General features: G+C 38.2%; 2 protein-coding genes across 5 annotated transcripts in view; one reads left to right on the top strand and one right to left on the bottom strand.

Moving 5' to 3' along the window:
- Positions 1–24,551, top strand: part of CMSS1 (cms1 ribosomal small subunit homolog) — a 372,406-nt gene that overhangs the window by 85,609 nt on the left and 262,246 nt on the right.
- Positions 1–24,551, bottom strand: part of FILIP1L (filamin A interacting protein 1 like) — a 294,176-nt gene that overhangs the window by 72,683 nt on the left and 196,942 nt on the right. For both annotated transcript variants that reach the window (XM_015129448.3, XM_077994039.1), the window contains exon 4: positions 22,810–22,988. In XM_015129448.3, the coding sequence (XP_014984934.3) occupies positions 22,810–22,988 (179 nt within the window). The remainder of the gene's footprint in view (positions 1–22,809; positions 22,989–24,551) is intronic.

Here is a 24,551-nt window from a genome sequence, read left to right as displayed (position 1 = left end):
GATAATGATGCCAATAAACAAAACAAAACACAAAGTGTTTTTTTCATTAATTTCCTATAGTCTGTCTGCCAGTAATATATGAGGTGTTATAAGAATCAGTGTTAAGTCAACTATGTTTTATTTTTTAGGGACAAAATATTTAAATGATTGGCTTGCTTTCACTGACCTCCTAAGTAATAGAAATATTTATGATGTTATATTAGACATTTGTAGAAGACAATAAAATTAGTGTAACTGACTCTTAGTATTCAAGACATTCTTAGTACCATGTGACATGTTTTTGAGTTGGAATTTGGGGCATAGTCTCTTGACAACCAAAAGTATGAGGTTACTTATAACAGTTTCTGTTACACCCAGCACCTGAGAAAGAGTCAGTGCTGAATAGATACCTGTTGAAATGAACTGAATTGAACAGATATTCAACTCATTCTCATTTGCTTATATTTTACAAGAAACAGTTTCTCAGATGCATTTCCATGGAGGATGTGGAAAAAGGTAGTGAAAATGAAATACCTTCTGATTCTATGGCATGGTAATAGGAAGTTATCTTGATATATAAGGGTATCTAGCTGTTAGCCCATTCTAAGAAAATGGTGTGAAGGGTAGTAATTCAAACTATTTCTGAAAACTACAGTTTTGGTCCAGGGAAGAAACTTTGGATTATAGTTCATTGTTACCAGTAGACACTGGACAACCAAAAAGATTAACAAGTCAACAAAATGCTTGTCAGGAAGAGATTCACACTAAATCAATGGTGTGATCTTATTTTTTATTAAAAATGGGGCATATCCATGTTATGCTTTCTACTATTCTAGTTCCCTGTCATGGAAAAGGTTTAACAGAATTTGGAGGCTACACAGACAGAATGGTAATGGGGTAACTTCATTGTGAAGATAGTCTGAAATTTAGATGATAAATTGATAGATTAAAGAGAAAAAAAATCTATGAAAGTGATTTATTTAAAGCAACTAAAATCTATAAAATCATAAGCAGTATGGCAGGACAAATACTCTATTCACCTAAACCTAAAACTATTAGATTCAGAGGTTTGATGATAAAGGATGTAAACACATGGTCAAACTGCTGGGTTTGATTCCTTTCCTGCCCATTTATAGTTCTGTGTCCCTAGGTACCTTATTTATCATCTCAGGCCTCAGTTTCTTCATCTGCAAAATGCTGCTTATAATAGTAACTCTCTCATAGGGTTGTTATAAGGATTAAAGTTTAAGAAAGAAGCACTTAAAACAGTAGCTGGCACATCGTAAGTCTGTGTATATTCATACATATATGTACATATATAGACATATGCATGTTTTAAAGAATTTTCCATATTGGTTAGGTGGACCAAAAAAAAGTAGATTTAGAAGAATTATGATTGATTTATGGGTGATTCCAAAAATTGGCTATTAGGAGTAATTCATCTTTTAGGCTTGCATCTTCACAGTACCCTACACAACATCCTTGTAGCCACCATGAGAAACTGAGACCCTGGGCTGGTTGGATCAGACGTGGCCCCCAAAAAAGTATGTTTCTCTTTTTACTGAGATGCTTCATATAGAAAACTACACAATGCTTTTTTCTTATTTTTGAGGCGGAAATAATAATAGAGCTATCATCCCCTGCTGCTTCATTTAATGGTACTAAATTGTCCTAAATAAAAAACTCTTCATTTGGTAATAGAAAAATATGGCTTCAAGTAATAGAAACAAGCCCAAGCTAACTGAGTTAAGCAAGATCTCTGGCCAGGAAGAGTAACTGTTGAGATATGCATCTTGTTTTTCTAAGCAAATGCTCCTACTTCAGAATCTGGTTGGACCTTAATCTGCTTACCTGGTTTAAGCTGCCCAATTTTCAGACACGTAGTTTACATTTCTGGCAATAGTGAGTGTGATGAATGTTTTGGTTATTATTGCTCTTAATAATAAGTATATGGCTTTCATTACAATAAACAAAGGTCTATAAGGGCCATAGACCAGACTGTTTCACCATTAGAATGTGCTTATTTTATTTTCATCATTTGCTAGTATTTTTGTTCCTAATTTTGGAAGAGATCTTTCAGTAGGGAGAGAAAACATTGCTTTCCAATCAAGTATTTGTAACCATTTTAAGTAGTAGAATCTGCCTGGTAAAAAATTATTTGGTTTCTATGAAGGCAGTGTTTTTAGCACTGGCATTTTTGAACTATCAAATTAAAATAGAGCTTTTTAAATATATATTTACCATGCTCCTTTAGCATAGGATATTCTGTTAAAATGAGGTCAAAGAGCTTCCAAACATGAATTTTCATTATTTTGACATCTTTTTATTTCAAACATAGCCTTGAGGTTTCTGTACTTTTCTCGTTTGTTTGTTTGTTTTTACTTTTCTTTATGGATGCTTGTTGCCTTCCAGTCAACCTTAGATTCATGCTAATTGTACCCCCTCATCACTGTAGCAACTACCTCCTCCTTGCCTCCCACACCCACTTCTCTTCTGTGAGACTTTGTTCTATCCATCCTCTTTTGCTCTAGAATCTTCAATCTCAGTTGGCTTTTCCCCCTAATCTCACTGTTTCTGCAAGTGACCAGCCTCTCTCTTTTCTTCCAGTCCTTGGCAAACCTCTTGAAGGAGTATTATTACACTCTTTACGTCTACGTCCTTACCACCCTCTTTGGGTCCTTGAAGTCTGGTTTCAGTGTCTACCATTCTGAAGAAATTGTTCTTTCAGAGGTCATTGGTGACATCCTCAGACCCAAAAGCCTTCACTCTGACTTCATCCTCTGCCACTGCTTCATGCCAGTTAACGTACTTGACTGCCTGGTGACTCCCTGAAATTCTGTTTTTGGCTTCTAAGACACTGGTCTTTCCAAGTTCTCTTTCTGTTTGATAGACTGCTTCTTGTCTACCTTGCTAGATAGCTTATCCCCCTTTGAATGTAGACATTTGCCAGGACAGGCCAACTCCTTGCTTTCCACACTATTTCTCCACTGGGACTTTCATCTACTACTGTTTCAACTTCCCTTCTTTGCTGAAACTCCCAAATTTTTACCTTTAGCCAATGCTGGCCTGAGTTCCATCTAGTCCCATGTATGCGCTTACTCCTAGATATCTCACCAGATCCTCAAGCAAAGGATTCCAAAGCCAAACTCTCTTGTCCTCTACCAGTCTTCTGATTGCTCTTATTAGGACTAATCTTCTTGTCATCAGGGCCCACAACAATTGCTGGTCTAGTCATTGTATGTCTTGCATCTTTAGAACATGTAACATACTCCACTTTACATCTTATAGCATAATCATTATTTCTTCATTTTTCTCATTTATTGAGGTGTAATTTATTTTTACTAAATGTGCACAAATATTAAGCATACAGATTGATACATTTTACATATGTATATATCTATATAATCTCTATCCAGATCAAGTTATAGATTTCCAACTCTGCCACTGGCCTGCTTTGTGCCACATTCCAGTTGATATCCACTTTCTTACTGAGAGGTTACCACCATTTGATGTCTATTACTGTAGATTAATTCTGTCTGTTTTGGACTGCATGCATGTGGACTCTCATATTAATGGAAATGCAACTTCATATAAATAGAATTTACATTGCCATCAGAAATGTATGCAAACTCTAGTTGCTTCACTTCTTTAACATTTGGTAATGTCTTTTTAATTTAGCCTTTCTGGCCAGGCACAGTGGCTCACGCCTATAATCCCAGCACCTTTGGGAGGCCGAGGTGGGCGAATCACTTGAACTTAGAAGTTCAAGGCCCGCCTAGACAACATGGAAAAACCCTGTCTCTACAAAAAATACAAACATTAGCTGGGCATGGTGGTGCATGCCTGTGGTCCCAACTACCTGGGGGGCTGAGGTGGGAGAATCACTTGAGCCCAGGAGGCAGAGATGGCAGTGAGTGAAGATCATACCATAGTACTCCATCCAGAGTGGGTGACAAGGCCAAGACCTTGTCTCTAAATAAATAAATAAATATTAGCCTTTCTGGTAGGGCTGTAGTACTCCCTCATTGTAAATTTAATTTGTATTTCCCTGATGATTTATAATGTTGAAACTCCCTTTCACATGCTCATTTGCATATTCTCTTTAAGGCCCCTTGAAGTCTGTTTCTTTTATATTGGGTTGTCAGTCTTATTTTTTATTTAATTATTGCTTTGTAGGAGTTCTTCATGTATTCTGTATGTATTGCTTGGTTATACGTAAGCAAATATCTTCTCCCAACCCGTAACTTGCCTTTTCATCCCATTGTGTATTTTGATTAACATAACTTATTTACTTCAATAAAGTCTTAATTTTTTAACCTTTTATGGTTGGTGACTTTTGTGTTCTTTTCAAGAAATTTTTACCTTCTTCAAGGTCATGAAGATAAAACTGAAACACAGAAAGGTTAAGTGGTTTGCACTAAGATTGTGGCAGACTGAGTTGTCCTCAAAACTTTAATTGTCCCCATCTTCCTGGGTATATGGATGCCCAACCAGACATTTCTAGCTTTTCCAGTACTGAGAAGTGGCTATGTGAGTTTGGATTGCATCCGTGAAATATAAATAGAAGACATGGTCATCCCTAACTTGAAAGCAAGACACTTTTCATGTATTTTGCCATTTTCCCCACCCACCCCCTAACTCCCTACCATGCACTATAACAGATATATGGTAGAGTTTCAGTATTGATCATGTGGATGAAGACAACGCTGAATGGTCTCATGGAGCGGAAAGATTTTTAACTTTATTTAGATAATATTTAAGGTTATTTAAATAATGTTTAGATAATTTAAAACTTGTTTGAATAATTAGAGTATATTTAAGCCTAAATAAACACATTTTGGGGACTCTTACTGTTATTTAGACTTAACAAATATACAGTTGGTTAGCGTATAGTGGAAGCAGCCCTTCAACTCAGATCTTCAGCTTCTTGTACTCTTAATACTTTGTCATATTATCATAATGCTGATGGAATGGTGTGGAATAGTTAAGTACCTATTACCTATTTATTTATCTATTTATTTATTTATTTATTTATTTTGAGACAGAGTCTTGCTCTGTCACCCAGGCTGGAGGGCAGTGGCGCAGTCTCAGCTCACTGCAAGCTCCGCCCCCTGGGTTTATGTCATTCTCCTGCCTCAGCCTCCCCAGTAGCTGGGACTACAGGCGCCTACCACACCCGACTAATTTTTTGTATTTTTAGTAGAGACGGGGTTTCACTGTGTTAGCCAGGATGGTCTCGATCTCCTGACCTCATGATCTGTCTGTCTCGGCCTCCCAAAGTGCTAGAATTACAGGAGTGAGCCACCGCGCCTGGCATACCCCTTTAATTTGACATCTGCAGCTCTTTGTTTGCTGAACCTAACATTGCACCCATAGCTTCCACTGTTTTTTCACATTATGTGTACTTAAGCCAAACCATGCTCCTTGCTTTTTCCTGAATTTGATTGCTCTTTTTGCCCTAATCTCCTTCCCTTATGCTATTAAGTCCACCTATAATGATTTTTGTTTTCCCTTCTCTTTTTCTCCTTGTCTGAACTATGTCTATCTTTTAATATGCAACTCTAATGCTACCTTGACCCATTAGGGGATCAAGCCATTCCTCATCCCCTAATCAGCGATCACTTCTTTTTCCACCACCTGAATGCTTTCTCCTCCTGAGGTCAAGGGCCATATGTGTGATCCAGTGCCTGGCACATGGAAGGAACTCAGTAAGCATTTTGAAATGAATGAATAAATGAACTAGATGATAAGTGAATTTTTCAGGTACTGAAACTGTGTGTTGAATATTTGTAAATATTGATCTGGCTATGCAATGAGTATGGCCAAGGATTTTTAAATTGTCCAGTTGGTTTTGTGTCTTCTCTATCAGTGAAGTTCTGACTCGGCAGTTCTGAATCAGCAGAATTTCTGTGCTGTATCACTTTCATCTTCCATAACATAGCCCATGCAGCCGGGTAAGTCAGTACAAATTACTGACATAGTATGACCATGACCTCATTTGACCTTTTAGCAAATAAGACTTTTCTATTATAAAGTGAGAAGACATGTACGTGGAAAAAGAGATGCTATTTTCTATTCAAGGCAGATGATTTGACTTAGAGAACTGTGTGACAACTGGCTTCACTCGTGTTCTCTTGGCATCTTAACAGAACATTTGAGCCATATTTGAAATACCATTATGTTCCTATCTGCAAGTTCCACTGTTGGAGATTCTCATTCGGTATGTTTGGGGTTGGGCTCAGGAATCCATACTTTTAAGTATCTCCCCAGACAACAATGATGATCACTTAGATTTGGGAACCACTGGCAGAGAAGGGTTAAGAGCTCAGATATGAGAGTCCTTGAGTCCTAATTCTCCTCTCTAGTTACTAGCAATGTGATCTTGGGAAAGTTACTGTCTTTGAGCTTCTTCAGGATCATTATCTGAATATTATGTGGACAATAATATTACCTCCTTTAAAAGGTTGTTAGGATTAAATGAGATAATCTACTGCACTTAACACAGTGTTTGACAGTAAATATTTAATTAAATGTAATTGTTATTATTATCACTAATTATCAAGTTCTTTACAAGAGACCTTTCTTTGTATTTTTTGTATAGAATATACAAAGTAGAATCTAACATCTACAAAAACAATTCCTATTGTGTGTGTGTGTGTGTGTGTGTGTGTGTGTCCTTTCTTTTAATGGGAATCTTAATTTAGCTTCAGGGGTTTAGTTAAAATTCTATGTGAGATTACTCTGACCCCATTTACTCTTCATGAATAATTTGCCAGTTAGCAACTCTATACTTAAAAAAATTATTGGAGAACTTTAGTGTGTATGTGTGTGTGCATGTGTGTCTGTGTGTGTGTGTGTGTGTGTGTGTGTGTGCGCGTGCGTGCACAGGCTATCAAAGGAATGCTTACCCGGAAAATGTAAGACCAGATGTTCTAGTGCAGCATTTCTTGAACAAGTAGATGGCTAAAGTGTCATAATTTAGGAGCTACAAGTTGAGGCTGTGGGTGAAAGACATGCAGGGAGACACCTATTTCGAGTTCTGGCCTCTTCTCATAAAATTAATTTTTTCTCTGATCCAGTATCAAACAGAAAATGGAGCAGAGGTACTCTGAGCTAGGGTTTGGTGGTGCTACCTGCAAAATAAATTGAATTTTGATTGTATGTATACACTGTACCATGTGCTTGTGTATGTTTCATGTATCCATGGAGGAATGATGTGGAAGCCTTGGGTCAGGTGAGGGGGGCTGGGGTGTGGGTGGAGTCATGGTATCAAAAGGATTTAGAGCCACCCCTGGTACAATAGCTACTTGTTAACAAACTTACTCCCAAGAGTCACAGTGAATAATGGAAAGTCAGATTTTCATGCAGAAATACTTATTCATGGCAGGGCAAGATTTCTTTTAGGTGAAGCAGAAACTCTCTAGAGTAAGAGAATGAGTAAATTTATTTGAAAAATCTTCTTTGCATAAAGAAATAATATGGCTAATAATGGGGTATGAAGTATGTCATGTTTTTCATCTGTATAGATTAAAAAGTCCATCACACTGCTAATTTTAACTCATAATAACTTAAAGTTGCTATCAGTTCTAGTTAATTTAGATAACCTCAGTGTATATTTTGCCACATTTTTATTCCATTTCCATTCAACTGCCTATTGAATTCTCAAATTGCATGGAGAGTAGGTGATGAGAGTCGTAGTCTGCAACCCCTTTCCTGTTCTTTCACTTGAGTGAACCCTTCATATTCAGAGTTCATTTATCATTGTCAACAAGAGCTGTTGTCATCTGACCAGAACAAATGAGAAATTTCAGTTCTTGGGGCAAAACGCATATTCAGAGCTGAAATTTTGATTAAGTATAAGGCTGATTGGTTAACAGTGAAGGGCTTCAGTGTGGGGTCAGCTCACCCTTATTGCACATTCAAGTATAACATTAGGTATTCTTAGATGTCCAGAACCTGTGAAATTCTTAATAGAGTTGGTTTATACATTGGTTTGACTTATAAGAACTTAAATCTTGTCTAAAAACCTATATGGATTTCAAAGGCTTAGAGAGGATTAAAAGGCTATAAAAATTTAAATAACTTCATCCAGTGAGTATGTTTACCTAAATGTGTCATCAACCTTCTCAGTTTTCTGGTTAGAAAACTGGTTTGGGACACACTGACTCACACTGTCGACTGATAGAATGCAAACACATTCAGAATTCTCCTGGCAAGACTAATGTAACAAAAACAGGGTTCTGGGAGCTTTTAGAGGTGAAATGTTTCATTTCTTCAATAAATCTTCCTATCACTAAGAGCTTTTAAAGTAAACAAACACATGTCTTCACAGTTGTTAGGTGCTGGGTGAAGTGGCAGATGCATATTGTCATATCCAGTACCCCTTGCCACTTTCCAAGGAAACAATTTTTATAGGTGACCTGGGGAGTATTATGTTTTAGCCCTTAGATTGACAAAAAGTAATACCCTATAATTCTAACTATTATCTCCATATGTAAATAAACATTTTATGGGGTTTATATTTTCCCTTTGGCCTATAGATGTCAAATTCTTTGCCCAAATGATTACCTATACTCTTCTCAGGACCCTCATGCAAAAAAGTAGATAACTAGAATATTTTTACCCATTTTGTAGATGGAAACATCAACACACAACTAGTGTTATTTTTCTTAATGTTGCCCAACCAACTTGGGCCCAAACTCAAATAATGGCCCAAACTCAAATAATGGCCAAGATTCTCTAAGTAAGGTTAGCTGAGCAACTCTTTTCAAGGATGAAGACATGGAGACTGGACTGTCTTCTTGGCAGAGCTCAGGGTACAGTTAAAATAAATAGACGCTCCTGTTTCTTTCTCTTTTCCAGTTGGTTATATCTCATTGCCGTTTGTTCATTCACATGTTGCTGTAATTAGCCAATTTTAGGCTAGGCAAAGGGATTAGGTAGCGCATTACACACCCACATCTCCCTTTCTGGGATTTAGGATGAAATGAGATTTATTTTTCCATTTGCTTCATCCGAATGGAAATGTATTTCTTCAATCCTATTTGGCTGTAAAGTAAGTTTTTATCAGGAAGTTGTACAATAATGGATAATGTGAAATCCATTTCTCTTGGGTGTTTTGCTCATAAGAGTTTTCTGGTTGTTGTTGTTTTTGTTATTGTTATATATTATATAATAATGTATATATTATATATTATTATAACAAAATAATAATTGTTATTATTAAGTTGTTTCCAAATTTGACTCTAGACACACCTAACACAAGGCCTGTATACACTAACAAATTGCCAGTGGTGGGTTGAGATTTTTCTGCATGACAAATGTCTCATGGTCTCAGGATAAAGGGGAAATCCAAAGTTGTGGCATACAGGGTCTGTATGCCCTGGCTGTAACATACTCATCCTCAACAGAGGCTTAGCTCCACAAATTTATCTTTTTAATGTACCTGTGAGTGCATTTCTCTGCCTGCTAAGTCTACTCAGCCTTGAAGCTAATTGCTGCCTGCTGGGAAACCTTCACATTCCCTCCATGCAGAACTAATCCATCTTTCTAATCAGATCCTTGAGCACTCTTGTACGTGCCTTTGTTACAGCTCACAATTAATTACCTCATACTACTTACGTTTCCACCTGGGCCTCAAAGACAGGATCCATGTCTTCATTTTTTTTCCCTAGTTCCTAGTTCCAAGCATAGTGTTAAGTTAAATGAATGAATGGATAATAAATATCCCCATTTTCTCTCTTTTCATATATAACCTAAATGTTCGTTCTTTTTTTTTTTTTTTTTTTTCCAGCAAATAATCATTTTCTTTACGTTATTTCTTTTTGGTATATCTTCATTTACCTTTTTCCAAGTCTTTATTCTTTGCTTCTTAATAACATTAAAAGTTTTAACTTTTAAAGTGTTAAGAGGCCGGGCGCGGTGGCTCAAACCTGTAATCCCAGCACTTTGGGAGACCGAGGCAGGTGGATCACGAGGTCAGGAGATCGTGACCATCCTGGCTAACATGGTGAAACCCTGTCTCTACTAAAAATACAAAAAACTAGCCGGGCGAGGTGGCGGGCGCCTGTAGTCCCAACTACTCGGAGGCTGAGGCAGGAGAATGGCGTGAACCCGGGAGGCGGAGCTTGCAGTGAGCCGAGATCGCGCCACTGCACTCCAGCAAGGGGGACAGAGTGAGACTCCGTCTCAAAAAAAAAAAAAAAAAAAGTGTTAAGAACACAGCGAAACTTTATCTCATGCCCAATCTACATTATTATTAATAGTTTTATTATCTATCTTGGTCATTTAAATCAACCAAGTTACACATCCATCCTGACTTTTTTGGTTTTATTCAGCCATAAAAAGGAATGAAGTGTACTGATACATGTTACAACATGTCTGAACCCTGAAAACATTATTTTAAGTGAAAGAAACCAGGGACAAATAGCGACATCTTGTATGATTCCATTTATATGAAATGTCCAGAATAGGCAAAACCATAGCAACAGAAAGGAGATCAGTGGTTTCTAGTGGCTGTAGTGTCACTGCTTAATGGGCAGTGACTTAATGCTTCTTTTTTCTTTTTTTCTTTTGAGACAGGGTCTTGTTTTGTTTCCCAGGCTGGAGTATAATGGCGTGATCTCGGCTTCCTGCAGCCTTGACCTCCCTGGACTCAGGTGATTCTCCTACCTCAGCCACCCAAGTAGCTGGGACTGCAGGTGCATGCCACTACACCCAGCTAAATTTTGTACTTTTTGTAGAGATGAGGCTTTGCCATGTTGCCCAGGCTGCTCTCAAACTCCTGGGCTCAAGCAGTCCACCTGCCTCAGCCTCCCAAAGTGCTGGGATTACAGGCATGAGCCACCGCACCTGGCCCACAGAGCTTCTTTTTAATTGACAAGTAGTATTCCGTTACATGGATATACCACAGTTTTGTTTATCCTGGGATTACAGGCATGAGCCACCGCACCTGGCCCACAGAGCTTCTTTTTAATTGACAAGTAGTATTCCGTTACATGGATATACCACAGTTTTGTTTATCCATGCCTCAGTTGATGGACATTTCGGTTGTTTTTACTTCTTGACTATCATGAATAATGCTGCTGTGAATATTTGTGTACAGATTTTTGTGGACATGTGTTTTCATCTTCTTAGCTCTATACTTAAGAATAGAATTGCTGAGTTGTATGGTAACTGCAATGGATTGAATATTTGTGTCCCCCCAAACTCTTATGTTGAAATCATCAGTGTGATGGTATTAGGAAGTGGAGCCTTTGGGAGATAATTAGGTTTTGAGGGTAGAGGAGCATTCATGAATGGGATTAGTGGCCCTTGTAAGAACTTTCTCACCCACTTTCCACCATATGAGGAAACAAGGAGAAGACAGCAGTCTACAACCCCAGAAGAGGGACCTTACCAGAATACTGCTAGCACCCTCATCTCCAATTTTCACCTTCCAGAACTGTGAGAAATAAACTTCTGTTGTTTACAAGCCACCCAGTCTCTGGTATTTTGTCTTCATAGCCCCAGCTGACTAAGGCAATAATTCTACACTTAACTTTTTGAGGAACTGCTAGACTATTTTCCAGTGCACCATTTTACATTACTACACAGCAGCATATGAGGGTTCCAGTTTCACATCCTTGTCAATACTTGTTATTATCTTTTTGATTAAAGTTATCCTAGTGGATATGAAGTGGTATCTCTTTGTTACCAGTGATTAACCCATTTCTAAAGGAAAATAGAAAGTAAGAGGCATTTGAAGTTATTAAGAGTCAGTTAACCAAAGAATGTTGAATAGGAAATAAAAATAATACAATCTAAAGCTCATAAGGTGGCCTGGCTAAATGACTTGCATCTATAAATTTGAATAATATGGAACCACTTAAAAAAAGAATAGGAAAAGTATTGTATGATCTTCATGAATTGCTGATGTATGCTTGTAATAATCTTTTTAAACATAAATACAAGAAACCATTCACGGTGGATTATCTTTGAGGAGTAGGAAGTGAGAGGAGGGCTATATGTGGGACCCTGAAACATATATGCAAGATATAGAGTGAAAAAGCTTGAATTGGAAATTACTTATTTTTAAGAAAAGAAAAAACATAGAAAACACATATTCAGTCTTATGAATCTTGCTAATGCATTTCTTCTGAAACATCTTCTGAAGCTTCAAGTTACCTGTTTGTCAGGTATCTTGGATATTTCAGAGTGTTATTGAGAAAATCATGGAAATAAATGGAGTGTATGTGTATGATAAGTAGGGAGGAAATACAAAGAAGTGAGGATTGGCAAGTAGAAATTAAGTTAAATAGGAAACTAATGTAGAATTCTCAAACACTCCAAACTAACTGAATTTAAATTAGAGAGAGAATTTGGTAAAGTGGGCCTTAGATCCCACTATTTTCAACAAATCAGACTTTTCAGGACCATGTAGGGCCAGTAGTAAGTGTTGTGAACTGTTGTCAAATATGTCATGTGGTGAGAAAGGTGAGCCAGGATCGTGGATTTGGACTCTAAGGCTTGATATAGGATATATGAAGGAGGAAGCCTCAGACATTTCAGAGAATGAGCAACGGAAATTTTTTATTTTTGGAAGACCAGTGATGCTAGGCTATGAGAACCTGAATTTGAAAGAGAAAAGGAAATATACTGAAATTATATTGACAAGGTGAAAAAACTCTTTCAATAAAGTGTTGTAATCTTTAAGTGTTTTTTTTGATATGTTAAGATTTTTTTTTCCAGAAGCAACACATCTCTAAACAAAGCCCAAGTCAGTGGGAAAGTCTGATTCATGTCATTAACATTCACTTTATACTCTTTATAACATCATATCATGTTTAAATTGAGGTCAGATTCAAGATTAGTCTCAGGTAGAGTTATAAAGTAAGAAATTGGCTCTCTTCTTCATTGTTAGTAATGGTATAAATATCTTTTACAACAGGCAGTTTAGCTATAGGTTTTATAATCCTTAAATAGGTTCATAACTTTTGACTTAGCAATTTCATATATAAGAATTCTAAAACAGGGCCAGGCACAGTGGCTCATGCCTGTAATCCCAGCACTTTGGGAGGCTGACACAGGCGGATCACGAGGTCAGGAGATCGAGACCATCCTGGCTAACACAGTGAAACCCCGTCTCTACTAAAAATACAAAAATTAGCCGGGCGTGGTGGCGGCGCCTGTAGTCCCAGCTACCTGGGAGGCTGAGGCAGAAGAATGGCGTGAACCTGGGAGGCGGAGCTTGCAGTGAGCAGAGATCATGCCACTGCACTCCATCCTGGGTGACAGAGCGATGCTCCGTCTCAAAAAAAAAAAAAAAAAAAAGAATTCTAAAACAATAATCAGAAAGGCATAAAAATTAATTGGAATATGAGGCCATTCAGGATAGTGTTCTTTATAATAGTGACAAAGGAGGAATAGAAATGCCCACAATAGAGAATTTGTTACATAAGTTGTGATGCATCTGTGTGATACAGTAGTATTCATCTACTTTAATTGTGATGTAGAGTAGTTGGTGATTTGGAAAAATGGTCATGATGTTTTTGTTAGTGAAAAAATATTGAATATAAAAACTACAAAGTATGAGTTGACTGAGTTGCTTTTAGTGATGAGTTATTGTCTCTGATGTGTTTAATCTTAAAATCCCCTTTTAGGATCATTTTTTTATTCTAGCTCCATGGTAAGAGCACCATACACTCTTACTTCTGCCTTTTTGGGGGTAGCTCTCAAGCTCATTCTGCTTTCCTCATCAAAATGGGCTTGTCTTGTATCCCATTCTCCCATGACCATGCTAACCAAAGGGAATGAATCCAGAAGCTAATTCATGATGAGAGATTAATGGGAAATAATAGATTAAAATGTAGCCAACTTTTCCTACATTTCATTCACTCATTCAAAAAAATATTTGTTTTACCTCTCCCATGTTCTTGGTCCCGTGGAAGGGGCTGTGTAACAAAATATATCAAAAGTAAGCCCACTTGCCTTAGAGTGGGGAATATTTGATTTTTCACAATAACTTTAGACAAGAAGATGCAATTAGTGTGAGGATTTTTGACAGTGGCAAGTCAGAGGAGCACTGGAGTCTTTGGATGTACTTAAAAACCCTCACTTTGGTTCAGTCTTGATTTCGCATATTTGGAAGGCTACGTTTTTCATAATAACCACCAAACTAACATTTCTGTTTCTCTAAGTAGATTGATTTACCAAAAAGAAGAAATGAGTCTTAATGGTTAAAAAAAAAAAAAAAAAATTCACAGAGCACTGTCTTGCCCAGCTCAGTGTTATACAGTGTTAGATCATTAGGACATTCAGTAATTCTCCTACACTAAAGAAAATAGGATACAACCATGCCTTGGGTATGAGCCCTTATTTGTGCCTCCTCTGTATCCTTTGTTGTCATTAGCCTGCAACCTTGCATTGCACTTACTTGATTTTGTGTCTATCTCCCCTACACTAAACAATATGCCCCTTGAAAGCTCTTATTAATTGTCACATTATTAGAACCCAGTATAGGGTCTACTTAAATGCTTTCTTGGCAATTCAAAAAAATGTGCCCATTGGTATCATGCAGAGTACGTAAGTAAACTACTTTGAAGAAAGGCAAATTTGAAGAAAGATACGTATAATGGTTAATTTTATGTGTCAACTTGACTGGGCCATGGGATGTCTGAATAGCTGGTTAAACATTATTTTGAGGTGTATCTGTGAGAGTGTTTCCAAAGAGGTTAGCATTTTAGTTGGTAGACTGCCCTCCCCAGTGTGACTAGAATCTGTTGAGAGAATCCTGCAATCTGTTGAGAGCCAGAATGGAACAGAAAACTGAAGGCAGGTTGAATTAACTGACTGGATTAATTGCGCTGGAACATCAATCTTCTGTCCTTGCCACTACTGATTCTTAGGGCTTTAGATTGGGAATAGAATCTATACCATTGACTTTCTAGCTTTCAGGTCTTTCGGCTACATGACTGGCTTTCTTGAGTCTCCAGTTTGTAGACAGCAGCTCATGGGACTGCCCAGCCTTCAGGATCATGTGAGCCAATACTTTATAATAATGGTTTATACACACACACTCACACACACACACACACACACACACATTCTGTTTCTCGGGGGGACCCTGAAAAATACAGTGCTAATGCTCACTGAGTGCTTTGTATGTGCTAGACACCATACTTAGCACTTCCTGTGCATTATATGATTAGTAATCACAAGAACCTATGAGATCTCCATCATTTTTTAAACAGATGGTGAATTGGAGACTTAACAAGATTAAAGGCTTTGCCCAAGGTCAAATAGCCAGTAGGATCAGATGAGAGGATGGGACCATGCTTTATGGTCCATGCTCCATGTTTGTTGTTCTAACTCGAGTCTATGCTTTTAACTCTGATACCCTATGCTCTTCCATAAGGCCTTTCTGTTCAGTGATATTCACTCATCACTTGTGCCAGCCATCATCTTCATGGCTGGCCAAGGCTGTTTGGCTTCATCTTCTCATCTGAGGAATTAATACACTTGCCAGGAAAGCTTACCTGTGAGTTGCAAATTCAGGATACAGTTTAATTCTAATATCCCACCTTGATTTTCACTTATGAGGCAAAAATTTCCATTTTGATATGATTTAATGGCTCTTTTTCCTCTTTATATTTTTTAGTCCAGATGGAACAGAAGTTTGAGGTTGCCTTTCCACATTCAGTTTTTGGCTACCTGTTTTATAGGGTTGTTAAACTAGTAACCACCAGCCAGTTAGTAGATGTATTTATAGAGTATTTACTGTATGTCCTGCATTCTCCTAGGGCTGTGCGGGCTGTTGGATAATTGCTGTCTTTAATCTCCTTTTTGCCTGATCTTCCACAGTGTTGGCAACAGTGGTGTCTGTGCCACAGAACGGACACCTGCATTCTTCCTAAATTATCTGCAGATTATTTTGAGCGTCTTGTCTTTTCAACTGTATTTTAGTTGTGTATTAGATTTATCTTGGACCTCCCGTAACACCAAGCACATGGTTTGAGTACCTAGGAATGATTCTAGGGAGAATAGCATCAAATATATTGTCAGGAGAACTGGCTTCTGGTCTGGCTCTGCAACTATTTCGCTGGAAGATTTGGTGACTTTTTTTATCTTGGACTTGATAGGCCTCACTTTTCTCAATTCAAAAAATCAAAGCATTGGTCTACATTGCTAGGTCTTTTCTAGCTTAAATTATTGACTTCTGAGATTTCTATAATTTTTTATAGTTATCTGATAGATTGATTCATGGTGGTTGTATTAACAGGAATAAAAAGGTTGTGAGTAGACTTCGATGTGCAAAGGTGATATTAGGTTCAGTTCCAAATATGTGGAAGCAGTAGGGTATACCGAAATCTAGATGTCCTTTAAGAATGGACACACAGATTTGGATTTAAAGTTTTGGTGGTAGTCACTGTCATTCTCACTGACCTCTTTTGGTAGTGGAGTTAGAATCCTAGACTTGAGGTAAAAGGTACTTGTTCATGACAGTCACATAATCACAAATTTTTAGGTGTGAAAGAGACACAGAAATCATATAGCCTGCCCTTGTTTTTTTTTGTTGTTTTGTTTTGTTTTGAGACAGAGTCTTGCTCTGTTGCCCAGGCTGGAGTGCAGTGGTGCGATCTCGGCTCACTGCAACCTCAGCCTCCCGGGTTCCAGTTATTCTCCTGCCTCAACCTCCTGAGTAGCTGGGATTACAGGCGCGCGGCACCACACCCAGCTAATTTTTGTAGTTTTAGTAGAGACAGGGTTTCACCATTTCGGCCAGGCTGGTCTCGAACTCCTGACCCCATTATGTCCCCGCCTTGGCCTCCCAAAGTGCTGGGATTACAGACGTGAGCCACCGCGCCCGGCCCCTTGTTTTATATACAAGAAAACTAAAGATTTTAGGAATGGAATTTGCCAAAAGTTATACATAGCTGCAGATCAGGTCTGCAGACCAGACTCCCGCTATCTCTAAGCTCTCAGTTCATCCCTCACTAGGCTTGTTAGTGTTTTCTTTTTAGCGTTCATAGTATTCTTTTGTAAGCAATAAATTCACTATCGTGTACATTCAAATACACATTCAAAATTATTTGTAAAATTTAGTTCAAAAAACTAAATTTCTGGGTAGGAAAAGCAATCAGGTAGTATTGTCACTCTATGTGAATTTTGACCTCTGAAATTAAAAGGCATTGTATGGAAACCGCTGAATTGTGCAGTTTTAAGAGTATGGTTTTGTGACATCTGTTGAAAGTTAAGTCATCATGTACCATCCTAAATGGTTTTTTAGTACCCACATGAGGTAATTAATCTCTCTGCATCCCTTTTTAGATCCCGTGTTAGGTCTAGCATGTATCCCACAAGGCTGATCGTGTTGTAATTCTGTATAGAATTACAATAACAAAATATGTGTTTGTGGTGGATCTCCATTTTGTTCTGGTAAAGAACTAGATACCCATGACAAAGGTCAAGTGGAGATCTGGCATCCATTTCAATGCTTGCAAGACATAGTCTTGAGAATATGTAATACAAATAACTCCTTGCCAAAAAAACTGAAAGGAAATGATTGCATTTGAGTACAATGTATTCTACAACAATAGTTTAGTGTGTATGAAAATTTAAAACTGCTGGCTTTCAAAATATTTTTTTAAGTAGACTTTATTTTTTTTAAAGCTTTGTACCCACTGTGTATTGCTTTGTGGGATATCCTTAAAAGCTGAGATTTAAGACCCAAGAAGCTGAAAATCTTAATGGCACGATATTGAATTCTCTAGTAAAGTACTTTAGTTTAATGTGTTTATTGATTTCTCCTGAATGTTCTGTCTTCATGAGCATTAATGTTATTACATTAGTTTACCATAGTGGTGCCTTTTTTTCTACCCGTCATGAACTCGTAATGCCTTAGAAGAATCAGTATCAGGTCTTAAAGCCTGCAGTGGTGTCTTTGTTTTACGTAATGAACAAATATTCAGGATTGTATGTAGGTGAGGACTATATCTACCTTATTCGCCCAGTATCTAGTATGGGACCTGGCTTGCAGTAGACATATATATTTAATCAATTATTGTTTTTGTTTTGTTTTATTTTGTTTCAGTTAATGAATGGCAAGTAGCACTAGCTCCAAACTAATGAGTTTAACCTAAAAATTGGAGAAATTAACTCATTCATTTACATATTTCAAAGGAGTATCCAAATCCTCTAGAAAGAAAATTTGATGTTTTTGAGAGAAGCCTTTAAAAGTGGTCTGATTTACTCAGTTAACAGTAGGGTCAAATATGGCTCAAGCAGTGTTTTAGTCACCTTGTCTGATGGCAGTCTGGAAAAATAGGCCTGTCATAATAGAAAAGGATTGATGGTGAAAATACTTGTTTATAAAGTTGTTTCAGACAAAGGGAGAGATGGAAGTGCTTTGTTCTTCATTAAAACTTAACAGCAAAGAACTTCCCAGGGTGTGGTCAAGGCAACAACACTTGAAGCTGGACCCCTGGTGACTTTCCTCTAAAGGGCTCTAAGGCCTCTGCACCACTGTTCAATCCAGTCAAACTTGGACAGAAAAAGGAACAATAGATTAATTCTACCTTGACTCCTTTCTTTGTGGCTTTTGAGAAGCTACCATTTGAACTTCTGATTTACAAAGTTGAACTATCAGTGCTAACCTACTTGGCCAAGATTTTATGAAAAGTGATTTAAGGCTTTAACAAAATCCATGGTTGAAGCCACAGTTTTATACAGAGCTGTCATAACAATATTTGTTTCCTGCTTTAGTTGTTGTTTCAAGACCAGAAATGCAGCAACATATATGGGTAGCATACATAGGTTGTTTTAGTATTCTAAGAAAGAATGCATGGTTTAAAAAAAAAACAACTTTTTTTTTTTTTTTCCTTCAGAGCCTTTTCCTCCATTGAAACTGAAAAAGAAAAAAAAATATGCAAGCTTTTTTGAAAGTACAGGCAAAATTGGCATTTCACTTATGGGAAAATTTTGCAAAATTACATTGACTAAAAGTGACTTTTGTTTTGGCTTTCCTGTGAAGCCATACAGAAAGGCCAAAAATTATTGGCATTGCTTTTGTGTAAAAAACCTTTTACATAGACTCCACCTGTAATTCAGCCAAGTACATAATTCAGGTCATTGGTGACACATGTATCCACATGTTGGAGCTGGTCAGTGAAAGTTGTCATGAAACGTGGATAGAATATTACCATATGGACAGACCAAACCGCACAGATTACAGCTAAGGAAACTTTGCATTAACATGCTTGGGAACAGGCTTTCCTGAGCGGATCCCTGCCCCCACCCACCCTCAGTGGGAAAGCCAATTGCTTACTGATTACGACAGCGACATCACTTGGCAAACATTTTGGCCTGAGCTCAATGTGTGACATCAGTCTCCTTTAGGGTTTTCCACATAAAACAAATTCTCCAAAGAAAACACAGAAATTGAACCTTAATTTGAAATCCATTATTACATCCTCTGAGGTCTCATTAACTACCTCAATCATGTATTTCTTAATTTTTGTATTATTTCCAGGTAGATACAAACCAACAGAATGTGAGCAGAAAAGCTTTACCGTGTTTATTTCAGAGTTTCAACCAGATAGCCCTTTGTATCTGTTTTCAACCAACCTCCCTTTTACTGGGGTTATGATATCTTTGTTTCACTGCTGGGAGGGTTGCTACTTTGGGAGTGGTTTACAACACTTTGTTTGAGGAAGGAAGTAAACATTGTTTTTTGACCCTTCAGGATAAGTTAGCCTCACTTTTGTGCTAGGCAGCTGTGTGCTTGAGAGAAAGCACTCTCAGTGAAGTTGGAAGGACTCAATCATAGTGTGTTTTGCCATGTCACTTGAAAGCAAGGCACGCTACAGGTATTTCACAGTCTTGTGTGTAAGCACCTCCTCTGAGCATTTATTTACCTGAAGTCATTAGTTTCTCCCACTTCCTGTTTCGTTAGATAGTATTCATTTAATACTACTTTGATGCACATGGCTTTAAAGCAGGTAGAAGTCAGTTATGCCTTATGAGGCCTGCAGTCTCCCAGCAGAAGGCAGGAGAGCAGGAAGGGTGGGTGTGAATGGGCCCACAGTACCAAGATACGGGAATTGTGATGTTGTTCAGGCAAAGCAAGGGAAGTCACATTTGCATCAAGTGAGTTGAGAATAAGTTTAATATTGTCACATTCAAAGAATTCCATCTGGAAGCTGTTCCTTGGCATATAGAAACAGATGAATATTCTCATATCTTCTGGAATGGCTAAACAGAGAGTGATAGACACTTTTTCCTACTTCTTGTTAATTGCATGTTCATTTTAATTATTCTTCAAGGCAAAGAATCCTATAAAGGAAACTTTATATCCTATAAAGCAAATCTCTTAAATTCTTTCTCTTAAATTCATTTTATATATTTAGAAATATATTCTTCATATATCGATTCAGTGGTATACACTTTACATTTTTCCCACAATTTTTCTTTTCCTCCAGCCCATGGCCTTTATTCCCACTGATCTTTTGTTCCCATTTATCAGTGTTGTTCCTCCTTGCTCTCTTGGTTTAAATAATCTTTGCCATCTGCCTCCCAACATTCCAGTATAACTTCAGGATAGCCCACTCCCAGCCTTCCTCCAGAAGATAGTAGAGATACACAGTGAATATCAGAACTCTCCTCCAATAGCCCTTCACATTCCCACCATAAATCTGTATCATCTTGCCTTTTCATTAATGTGGTAAGCCCCCTGGGCAGGGACAGCCTGTACCTCTTTGTTCTATGCCAGGCAACACTCTGACCGTGGTCAGTAAATGTTCATAATAATGAAAGATGAAAGAAAGTATCTGTGTTTAGCAAGTTAGTGCCAAATAAGTATGGCGGCCAAATGAGGCCACTAGTGCCAAACCACAGAGGTTCAAAATAACGTTTAATATAACATTGTCTCATTGAATAACAAATCTTATATTGTAATGTCTGAGTCAAATCTTCCTTTGGTGTCAGATTTCTTGTGCTCCTTTAATCTGCCCCTGTAGATATTTCAGAGTTCATGAGGAGCAAGTTAGTAAGACCTTTCCCCTGCCCCCTCTCTGCCATGTAGTGAAAAATAAACCTCCTGGAAAAAATAGAGTGAGTGTAAGTGCCATGGTTTCTCTGGCACTCTGAACAAATGTCTACCATAAAGTATGTGGAAAATAAATGAAAGTTTGCTATTAGCCTGGATATTGAGGTAACTAACTTAAGTTCCCTAGCTGAAGTATGAATTGGAAGTAGTTGAATAAGCCATTTGAGATTGGTTACTTTCCATCTTTTCAGTATCAATAGAGAGGGTTAATTGTCCTTTCAATTTCATATGGATGCTTATACTGTCTACAGTGGTTCAGAATAGAGGGTCAAAGTAGAACAAAATAATCTACCCTACATATGATTAGAAAATACTTACCAACCAAACTCTCCTTTTTTTCAGCCGTACTTCTCAAAATACTAGTTCACATTTTAAGTTTCTACATTCTTGTTTCTTATTTTGTTTTTCAAAGCATTGCAATTTGGCTTCTGCCCTTACCGCTTTATTGAAATGGCTCATTAAGTTCCTCAGTATCTTCTTCATTACCAAATCCTGGGACATTTCATTCTTTTCTGCATTATGTGGTGCTATTTGACTGTTCACTCTCTTTTTAAAGTCTTTGCTTGCTTCATTTCATTGCCTTCTTTAGTCTTCTGGTTCTTCTAAGCTTCCACCTTTTTTTTTTTCAGCTTCCATTTTCAACCCCTTTTTCTTCCAGAAAACTGCCAAGCCTTGAGGTATTCTAAGGTTCCCTTTCAACATTCTCTCTTCTCACCACATCAACACCCACAGTTTCACCTATCACCTACTGCGGATCCATATCACCAGCCCATCCTTTTACAGACCTTTTATTTCTGACCATGGATTGACTTTATACATATTATTCTTTACACCAGATACTGTAATATACCAAGGTACCTTACACTCAAGGACTAAACCAGGACTCATCTCCTACCCACTCACCAAGTATAAACCATCCTGCCTGATCAAAATCCTGCAATACAGAAAACTGTGCCCCATTCCTGTATTTCATATGTTCCTGAATAGCCAGGAGTACGTCTCAGTAGCTCCTTGTTTCCCTTGCTCTTCTCTCCAGTCTAACCAGTCACTAATTCATATTGACTAAACATCATAAATAGTTCTGCGCACACCCCCTCCTAACCTCATGGCCATTGGAACACATCCCCTTGTCTTTCTCATCTGGATATTTGCCTCCTATGTGAGTTTCCTGTGCCCAGTCTAAAGCTCCTCCAGTTGTTCCTCCATGTTCCCTTAACTGTTCTTTAGGAAAGCATAACTGATCTCTTATTTTCTCTTTCACAATTTTCCATTTGCTCCTTCAGGCCAACAGTATAAAGTCCAGCTGCTCAAGGCAAGCCTTTCCTTTTCTCATCCTACAATCATGCCCTTTGCTGTAGCCGTGTGAAAAGCTTGAGTTCCCTCAAAATGCAGGTTCTTTTCCCACTTCTATACTAACATACTTATTTCACCCCTTCCCATGAATATAGTTTCCATTCTTGTTTGCCTAGGGACTAGATCCCTATCGCATGGTCTTTGCAGCCTTCACAGGGCACTCCCTTCAAGAGTTAGGGGCCCAACATTTATGGTTCCACAGTCCTTATCACACATCTGGTTACCCATACGTTGTACTGATAATGTCTTCAAACATATCCTTTTCCTCACCCTGGACTATGAGATCTTTGAGAACAGAGACTGTATCATATTTACCTTTGTATCCCTGACACCTGGTACAGTGGCCAGCTCATAGATTGCAGAATGGGACATTGTTTTGTCCAAAGCAGCCTTACCTTTCACATTCCTGTTCTAGTAAGCATATGAATTCATCACTCTTCTCCATATATTCTTTATGTTTTCTCTTTTCTTCCTCCAACTCCAATATGGTTTGCCTATGGGATTTTTCTACCACTAAAAGCTGTCCCAGGATTCGTCTGTAAGATTCTTTATGTTTTTCCACAACTTTGTCCAACTACGAAAGAAAACACATTTATAGCCTGTTAACAAATTGTTTATATACAGCCATCTTTCAGTCTTTTAGAAATGTCCCTGTTTTGATTAATTCAGCAATGGGTTTTTCTGTTTTTTCGTTTGTTTGTTTTGAAACAGTTTCACTCTTGTTGCCCAGGCTGGAGTGCAATGGTGCGATCTTGACTCACTGCAACCTCCGCCTCCCGGGTTTAGGCGATCCTTCTGCCTCAGCCTCCCAAGTAGCTGGGATTACAGCCATGCACCACCATGCCCAGCTAATTTTTTTTTGTATTTTTAGTAGAGACAGGGTTTCTCCACATTGGTCAGGCTGGTCTTGAACTCGTGACCTCAGGTGATCTGCCTGCTTCGGCCTCCCAAAGTGTTGGGATTACAGGCGTGAGCCATGGGAGCCACAGCGCCTGGCCAGCAATGGGTTTTTTATCTCCTTGTTTAGTGTTTATTCTCTTTTAATTGATACTTTTGGGTGCATTTCAACATAAATGTAGTCTTTTTATTGTAATCAAATTTTTCTTGAGAGAATAATCTGTGTCCCTGTGGGTATCAACAATTTCCACATAACCTCTTTCTGGCACTCTTATGTCTCTGTCCCGAGGAGCTACATTAAAGGAATGACAGGAAGTTAGAGAATCCTTGCACAGTGTTGGATTCGCAGCTGCCCCAGCTGATCTTTCTGCCCCAGCCCACCCTATAGTTCTCTCTACCAGTATATGCCTCTTGTATCGCTCTGCCAGGACATGCTCATGATTTTCATTTTTTTATACATCAAAGTATTTCCATTAAAATAGATATATGGATAGATAATCTGTTATGCGTTGGTGTAGTGTGAATGTCACCAAATGTAAGCACTAAGTCCTTTCTGATTTTCACAGCACCATACTTACATCTTTTTTACAAAATGATCAACCTGTGCCTCTGTGCCTGATATACGTGTTTGTCTCCCCTGCTAGACTGTGAACTCCCTGAAAGCAGGGCCTACATCCTTTTTATTTATTTATTTTATTTTTAATCCTTGGTGTCTAACAGAGTGCCTTGCTTATAAGAGGTGCCCTGTTTACAGATTGAAAACAAAACAAGCAAGCAAGGAAACTGAGATTTATTTATTTAGTTATTTATTTATTTAGTTATTTATTTATTTATTTTTGTTATGCATCTGCCTTTATTGTGAGCAGCATGTGGGACACTTCCAGCAGTAGTTTAAAAAATTTTTTTTTGATTAGCAAAAGTAGGGATTCAGAGAAGCTGTCCAGTTGATACCCTTAGGAGCTTATCCATGGATACTTAGCCACAGCAGCAGGACAGGACTCCATAGCCTAGGAAGAGTGAGACCCCCAAGGACATGAGGAGCGCGTGGCAGATATCCCAGGTGCACAGGACTCCATAACCAGGAAGAGTGAGACCACCGAGGACATGAGGAGCACGTGGCAGATATCCCAGGTGCGCTTGGTGGAGATGGAGGTAACCTCATAAATGAAGAACCAGGCAGTAAAGAACATGCCAGCGGCCAAAAGCATCACAGTCAGATGGAGTTAGACAGCCAGGCTCA

This window comes from Macaca mulatta, chromosome 2 (assembly GCF_049350105.2).
Source record: "Macaca mulatta isolate MMU2019108-1 chromosome 2, T2T-MMU8v2.0, whole genome shotgun sequence".
NCBI lineage: Eukaryota > Metazoa > Chordata > Mammalia > Primates > Cercopithecidae > Macaca > Macaca mulatta.
Note: the sequence above shows the minus strand (reverse complement) of the source record. Positions and strands in the feature narration are given on the sequence as shown.